Raw genomic sequence first — 8,154 nt, forward strand, 5'->3', positions numbered from 1 at the left:
ATTGAACAATGTTTTCTTAATTAAACTACATATTTTGATTACTGTTTGGTGTGCACAATATATTCACATAAACGAGGCATCCTGGTAATACAGAATTATTGTTTTTAATTTCAGCTCACTGTGAAATGTAATAAATTGTTACTAATAGAAACAGAATATTCTTCCTGCTGTTCAACTGGTGACACAGAGAATTAGCTGTAATTCTGAGGCAGCCAAAGAAAAGGGTATATATTTTTCAACAACAGTATGATCAGTGTTGCTTTGGCCATATAAAAAAATGTAATGTATTTCCCATGGTTTTCTACTTTTAAAAAAAGTAATTGGTTGTTTACAATTTTATTTTTTAATCCTTATTGACAGTAATTCAGTATACTTCTCATTTCACTACTTTGCCTTTGATACACATTTACCACTATAAACCGCATGTTATATTTTAACCTTAGCTTAAACTGGTATTTCATCAATAAAGCCAAGTAACTGCCAGAAAACTTAAAATGTAAATGTAAAAATGTTACAATTTTAGAACATTTTGTTTTTAATTGAGTGTTTATTAAAGCTTCTGACAATTTTTAACCTTAATTAAATGTTATAAATGATATGCTAGGGGTTAGGTCAGCCAGTTAGCCATAAAGCTAATAGCAAAATTGAAATGTGCTCCAAAGAGCAATTCTTCTGTAGACACGAGTGACTACCAAACTACATTCCTGACTATTCATCACTGCTTTAATAACCGATTAGAAATCAAGCATTTGAGTCTGATAGCATTTTAGATCCAACTTTTTCAGAGTTAGCTTGATGTTAGCATCACTGAGTTAGATTAATGTCTTGCTTATGCAGATAGTTAGCGCAGATATCCTGTTAAGAGAAGCAGCAGTGCATAGTTATTTCTGGCCTGAGCTCAGTTTGCACCTTACTATTCACTCTCAGTTCTTCTGTGAAAAATAAATGAATGTACATATGAGCTCTTTTCCTTCTTCGTGTGAGCTGAAGCTGATTGCAGTCTACAGGAAGATCAAATGTTGATGATTTTTGTTTCCCTCCAGCTTGCATGCTGGTAGTTGAAGAACTTATGTAAAGCAAGTCACAGCATAATTGTTTGCTTGGAGTATTAACTGTAATGTTATTACCCAATTTGTAAAATGTTACAGCATTTCAGAAAACTGTAATGTGGTTACCGTAATGGGCTATTTTGAAACACGTTACGCTGAACTTTGAGTCGGGCCTGATTACCATCACACACTGTAGGTCCACACAAGCTGGTGCTCAGGCTGACTTCTCTGCAACCTAAGGTTTATCAGTAATACCATTCTCTGCATTGCACTGCTAAGATATTTACATGTAGTCGCCTTTCACAACCTGTAGTGTGAACAACACGCTACCGGAAGCAGCATTTTGGAAGAATCCACAGCTCTGTACACAATCACTATTCTTAATCGTGCAAAACAAACCATAATACTGTATGCATATGTTGCACCCTCAGAGAGACACGACTCCATTCACCTTTTTGCAACTTTATTCTCCTCAGTTCAGGTTTGGAGTTTACAGGCAGCATAGCGTATCATCAGCAAAACATTGCTCTCACGTCTCAGACACTGTTTTTTTCCTCACACGTCTGAACTCTGACCTCCTGGAGCTACAAAAGTTAACTAGAAATGTGTCCAAAAACAAAACACAATTAAATAAGAATAGTCTTTAAAGATTTTCCCAACGATTCAGAAATATGTAAGTTTTATAACTACTTTTAGAGCGCAACACATACATAAAATAAACACTGCTTCACTACCTACAAAGAAAGGCAAGCTGATTAGAATGCAAATATGTTTGTGAGGCGCCTTAATCTATTCAGCCCTTCAGCTTGGCCCCTGGCTGACTGACACAACTTAACCTCAACTTTCATGTGCACTGGAAGGCAGCTGCTAGCAAGCTTCTTGTACCCAGTATGTGTCTTTCCTTGGCTCATTGATCATTTCAGCATAACTGTCAGAAAATTCCTAATGTGGCCTAGATACTCCAGCAAAAAATCCTTAAAATACACCATATTGTCAGAAGTATTCACGTGTCTGTCTTCACATCCCATTGTTAATCCATAAGGTTTAAATGTGAGTGATGTTGATGAAACTGTTCAAAATGTCTTGCTCTAGAGTCCTTTACGTGGTGTAAAGGACGTCCGACGCTTTGCCTTGCATCTTATAAGCCTGCTAGCAGCTGACTGTGGAGTATTTAGTAGTGAGGACTGGACTGTTGCACAGCTGCCATCCAATCATGGTAGCACACTGGAATTCACTGAGAGCAACCCATTCCTTAACAAATGTTTATAGAAGCTGTCTGCATGCCTGGATGTTTGATCCTGTGGCCATTGAGGAGATTGGAACACCTGAATTCAGTGGGTAAGTGAATCATTTTCTCAATATAGTATATAGTCCCATAATCTAGTACCACCATCCACATACTGGTACACAGACACTGCACTGCATGATTGCTAATGCCTCTATAGACAGAAGGCATGCATCATTTCATGTAATCCCTGTGGCATGTCCCTCTGCATCTATTCTGTTAGCATAGACATAATGAAAGACAGACTGTAAATAGTGTGTGTGTGTGTGTGTTCTTTATGAGCAAGTGTGTAAACAAAAGGGGGGAAAACATATTCCAGACTAAGTATATGAATTAGGGGTGAAAAGGGCGTTTTTGAGCTGAAAATGGAGATGTCAAATTCTTGCTTCCGGGATGTAATTAATTGCATGGCATCCCACAAAGATGCCTTTATCTTCCTCGTCTGTTGCTGCTTCCATTGGAGGAACGGAATGGATTTATGCACACATTTGCTTACTGTTGTTTATCCAGAAAGAGATGGTTGGCTCTTTGTACACTTTGTGCAAGTTTTCATAAGTTTAATAAGAGAAAGCACCAAGGGATCTTTCTGGTTTGACGCTGTGATAAGATTTATGATCAAAATAAAAGACACAGACAAAAAAAAAAGGAATATACCTACACACATACATAAACCAGTATAGACTATTATGTCTGTCATGGTCCTGGGTCGGTGACCCAGCGCTTTTAGTTTATTATCATTTTCTAGTTTATTATGATGATGATGATTATTATTGTTTGAGTTCTATGTGTTATATTCGGTCTGCCTTTGAGTCTGCGTCTGTGTCTCTGTCTGTCTATCGTGTCACCCCGCCTGTTTGTGAAGCTGTCTGTTTAGTTCTGTGTTTTGTTTGGTTCCCCGTGTCTGAGTTTCCTGTTTTATTGTGAAGGTCTCTGTCTGATGTGAGTATGTTCAGTTTACATTTCCCCTGTCCCGTCAGCCCTGATTCCTCCCAGCTGTGTTGCCCTCCTGTCTCTCATCCCCTGATTACTGGTGTATGTATTTAAGCCCTGTGTGTTCTCCTGCCTGTTGCCGGTTTGTCTGTGTTGCTCGGTGTCAGTCTGTGTTCCACGGTGTCCTGTTCCTCGTCTCTCTGCCTCTCCCCCATTCTGGTACCCTCTCAGGTTTGTCATTTAGTTTTTCCAGTTTAGGTCTTTAGTTTTGTCTTCCCTCTATGCCTGTTTTTGCCATCTCCCCTCTGCGTAAATAAACATCACTAGCATTATTAGCTACTGCTTGCGTTTTGGGTCCTTTCTCCCTTCTACACCACACGGCTCGCCTCGGCAGCCGTGACAGTACGAACCGGCCAAACATGGACCCAGCGGCATTCGCACCCTCCGAGGAGCTTCGGGAGGAATTAATCGATTCAATTTCAAGATGGACTAATCTGTGGCTAGAGCATGAGGGAGAGGAATTTCGTCATGCTCTGGAGGCCCGACTTCAGCGGCTAGTTTCCAATCACCCCTGGCTGCTGGATTCACTTCACCCACTCCTACAGGACTTCCTCCTCAACACGCTTCACCTTCACCCCCCAACTGCGACAGCTGGCCTGCCTGGCTTACCGAAGGATTCTCCCCCCAGTCCACCAGAGGACTCTCAGCCGGACAAAATGCCACCCGATCAGTCGGCTTCTCCCTCCTTCCGGGCGAAACGGCGGTCACGCCGCCGTCATCCTTCGCTCACCAAGCAAGCTCTCGGGGTCAGTGAAAATGACTGTTACATGTACGAGCAGCCCCCCAGTGGCCAGCTCACACCAGCCCAGGCTTTTTACAAAGCACTGGGAATCATCCTCGTTCCACCCAGTCAATCCACCCCACAGCAGGAGCAGCCACTTCAGAGCCGCCCCATATCACCGTCCGCTTCCCCTGCCGCTGTCGCCCCTTCCTCCAGGCGGAAGCGACGTCCACGCGGCCGTCAGTTACCGGCAGATCCCGTGAGTCAGGAATGCAGTGTTTTTTCTGCTCCGTCTGAGCCTGCATTCATGAACGCTCTGTCAGTTATTCCTGAGTCTAGTTATTCAATGAGAGTTTCCTCAGGTTTATATGATTGTGAAAGGATTAAATCAGAAACTGTTAATTCTTTGTCAGACACTCCTAAGTCTGTTAACACCTGCTCTGAGGATTTGAAGGACTGCTTTCATTCCGCCACTTCCGAGTCCTGTGTCATGCTAACCAGGACTTTCAATTCGAAATCCGAAAATAAGAAAGACTATCTACTGGAAGCTCAGTTAGCCGCCCGGCCAGAAGCTCATTCGCCACCTCCACCACATTCAGCCTCACCATCCATAGCTCAATTACAGTCACAGCCTGACTTACTACAAACCATGTTACAATCCATAGCCCAGTCTGTAGCTCAGTTGGCAGAGGAATCATTAGCCCTATCATCGGTTCAGCCTCCTCTTCAGCAGCCACTAGCTCTGCGTCCTGTGTCACCCGTTCCTCCAGTACAACAAGCTGAATCTATTCTATCTGAAGGGAATTGTTTTTCATCCGTCCGTTGTAAGCAGAGAGACAAACCAATAAATAATGTAACCATCCCTCAACAGCTGACCAGTTCTGAGACTGTGATGCTCTCCAGGGCCTCCCCAGAGACTGGGTTTCAGCCCCCAGCAGACTCTGGACCCCTGGAGGTTAAGAAGCCAGCTGAGGACTGCACCCGGCTGTCGCTGCCTGAGCAGAGTCAATGCTCTGTGCAGCTGCAGCCTGCTATGTGTTTTCCAGAGGCCACCGTGCCTGCTGGTCCTGTTCTGTCCCTGCCAGAGGTCCCCACACCTGCTGGTTCTGTCCTGTGTGTGCCAGGGGCTCCGGTGCCCACTGGTTCTGAGACTGTTTTCGCTGGGGGGCCCGAGGAGCCCGTCCAGCTTCCTGCCTCGTCAGCTGGAGGGCCCGAGGAGCCCGTCCAGCCTCCTGCCTCGTCAGCTGGGGGGCCCGAGGAGCCCGTCCAGCCTCCTGCCTCGTCAGCTGGGGGGCCCGAGGAGCCCGTCCAGCCTCCTGCCTCGTCAGCTGGGGGGCCCGAGGAGCCCGTCCAGCTTCCTGCCTCGTCAGCTGGAGGGCCCGAGGAGCCCGTCCAGCCCCAAGACTCGTCAGCTGGAGGTTCAGGAGAACCTAGCCAGCTTCCAGCCTCATCATCCTCGCCAGCTGCAGCCTCTTCATCCTCGCCAGCTGCGGCCTCCGTGTCTTCATCCTCGCCAGCTGCGGCCTCCGTGTCTTCATCCTCGCCAGCTGCGGCCTCCGTGTCTTCATCCTCGCCGTCGCCTGGTCCAGCTGCGGCCTCCGTGTCTTCATCCTCGCCGTCGCCTGGTCCAGCTGCGGCCTCCGTGTCTTCATCCTCGCCGTCGCCTGGTCCAGCTGCGGCCTCCGTGTCTTCATCCTCGCCGTCGCCTGGTCCAGCTTCGGCCTCCGTGTCTTCATCCTCGCCGTCGCCTGGTCCAGCTTCAGCACCATCAGCTTCACCCACGCCGTCGCCTGGTCCAGCCTCAGCACCATCTGCTTCACCCACGCCGTCGCCTGGTCCAGCCTCAGCACCATCTGCTTCACCCACGCCGTCGCCTGGTCCAGCCTCAGCACCATCTGCTTCACCCACGCCGTCGCCTGGTCCAGCCTCAGCACCATCTGCTTCACCCACGCCGTCGCCTGGTCCAGCCTCCGCCTCGCCTGGTGCCGCAGGGATCACGCCACCTTCAGGTCCAAAACTGCCGCCTCAATATCATCGATCATTTGTCAAGCCGCTTGTTGGGCGTCACCACCACCGTGGCCGCCCTCCGGACTTCTGTTGCCGCCCCCGCCTTCTGCGTGGACGACCTCCTACACGCCGCCACTGCCGTCCGCACGGTCGGCCCCCTGACTCACATTCCCGCCGCCATTGCCGTCCGCACGGTCGGCCCCCGGAACTGTTTCCACGCCGTCGCCGTCGCCGTTGCCGTTGCCGTCCGCACGTTTGGGCCCCAGAACGGTTTCCACGCCACTGCCTGCTGCGTGGCCGGCCTCCGGACCTGCCCCACTGCCGCTGCCATTCGCATGGTCAGCCTCTGGAACTGAACTGTTTTGGCCTCCTGCGCTGTCGGCCCCCTGAACTTGGCCATCTGGGCCTTTTTGGTCTCTGTCCCTCCGTCCTGGACCCCCTCCGCCCACCCTGGTCGGGTCGTTTTCTGTTTTGTTTTGGTCAGTTTTTGTGTTTCTGCTGGGCTGTCTGGAGCCAGCCCTTGAGGGGGGGGTACTGTCATGGTCCTGGGTCGGTGACCCAGCGCTTTTAGTTTATTATCATTTTCTAGTTTATTATGATGATGATGATTATTATTGTTTGAGTTCTATGTGTTATATTTGGTCTGCCTTTGAGTCTGCGTCTGTGTCTCTGTCTGTCTATCGTGTCACCCCGCCTGTTTGTGAAGCTGTCTGTTTAGTTCTGTGTTTTGTTTGGTTCCCCGTGTCTGAGTTTCCTGTTTTATTGTGAAGGTCTCTGTCTGATGTGAGTATGTTCAGTTTACATTTCCCCTGTCCCGTCAGCCCTGATTCCTCCCAGCTGTGTTGCCCTCCTGTCTCTCATCCCCTGATTACTGGTGTATGTATTTAAGCCCTGTGTGTTCTCCTGCCTGTTGCCGGTTCGTCTGTGTTGCTCGGTGTCAGTCTGTGTTCCATGGTGTCCTGTTCCTCGTCTCTCTGCCTCTCCCCCATTCTGGTACCCTCTCAGGTTTGTCATTTAGTTTTTCCAGTTTAGGTCTTTAGTTTTGTCTTCCCTCTATGCCTGTTTTTGCCATCTCCCCTCTGCGTAAATAAACATCACTAGCATTATTAGCTACTGCTTGCGTTTTGGGTCCTTTCTCCCTTCTACACCACACGGCTCGCCTCGGCAGCCGTGACAATGTCTTTTCCACACAGATACAGCATGCAGTAGGTTTAACACACTTCTGACAGATCGATTGCCTTTGAAGCTTCTGTTGGAAGCAACCATAAAACTGTGACAACAGTGTGACAGAGCACATTCAATTCAACGACTGTCAAATATCATATATGGAAGTTAAACCAAAAGGGAGTTAGCACAGTACCAAAGTAAATGTACTCTCAGATGTGATGCAGTATTCACCCAGAATACAATGAAACAATACAAAATACACAACAGTTACCCAGCAAATTAGGCTGCTGCTCTTTTCTGAGTTGCATTTCTTTCTTCCAATAATATTCTCAGTGTGACTTCACAGGAAAACATGAACCTTTTATGAGAAGTTGTCATTATGACCATCTCATCCAAACTGGCTGGAATCAAGCACAGTGGAAAAAGTATTATTCATTCATAAAATGAAAGTAGTCACCATTACCCATCATTTCAAACACTGCAACATCTCATCTCGTGTCCTGTTGGATTCATTAACTGGCTGAAATCATACTGACTGTCTATTTGCCATCGACTTATTTACTCTGATTTCTATTCTAGAAAGTTATTTTTTCCATGCTGACATTGTTGTAAGACAGCCAAGAGGCGCTGCCATTCTTGAAGGCAACAATGGCCACTATGAACAAGGTGTTATGAGAAGCAGGCTACATTGTGATAGGTCATACAATTAAACTATATGTAATGTGCGATGAAGACATGGTGGCTAAATCTGTGACTGTTGGCACACCCCTCACAACACCGGTGAGGGGTGTGCCAACAGTGGTTCCAGTTGTGTGTTCAAGAAGTTGTGCTTCCGTGCTGGTTCAAGCATCAATCTTTTCACAGCCAAAATGCATGAAGCTGTATCTAGATTGGGCACTGGCCCTGTTTTAGGTTTGCTTTCATTTTAAGCTGAT

General features: G+C 47.3%; 1 protein-coding gene across 1 annotated transcript; it reads left to right on the top strand.

The window, feature by feature from the left end:
- The first annotated feature begins 3,026 nt into the window (after nt 1-3,026).
- On the top strand, nt 3,027-6,408 carry LOC146517446 (uncharacterized). Its single transcript, XM_085163054.1, has 2 exons — nt 3,027-5,645; nt 6,013-6,408. Exons 1-2 carry the CDS (start codon nt 3,684-3,686, stop codon nt 6,406-6,408), a joined length of 2,358 nt encoding a protein of 785 aa, XP_085019180.1. The 5' UTR covers nt 3,027-3,683.
- The last annotated feature ends 1,746 nt before the right edge of the window (nt 6,409-8,154 follow it).

The sequence above is a fragment of the Neolamprologus multifasciatus genome, chromosome 6 (genome assembly GCF_963576455.1).
Source record: "Neolamprologus multifasciatus chromosome 6, fNeoMul1.2, whole genome shotgun sequence".
In the NCBI taxonomy this organism is placed as follows: domain Eukaryota; kingdom Metazoa; phylum Chordata; class Actinopteri; order Cichliformes; family Cichlidae; genus Neolamprologus; species Neolamprologus multifasciatus.

What these genes read in the sequence shown, in the direction of transcription:
- LOC146517446 (XM_085163054.1), top strand. Translation starts at nt 3,684, where the DNA reads ATGGACCCAGCGGCATTCGCACCCTCCGAGGAGCTTCGGGAGGAATTA. An exon ending in CTGGTCCAGCTGCGGCCTCC is followed by an intron (nt 5,646 to 6,012) that starts GTGTCTTCATCC and finishes CGCCTGGTCCAG; the next exon opens with CCTCCGCCTCGCCTGGTGCC.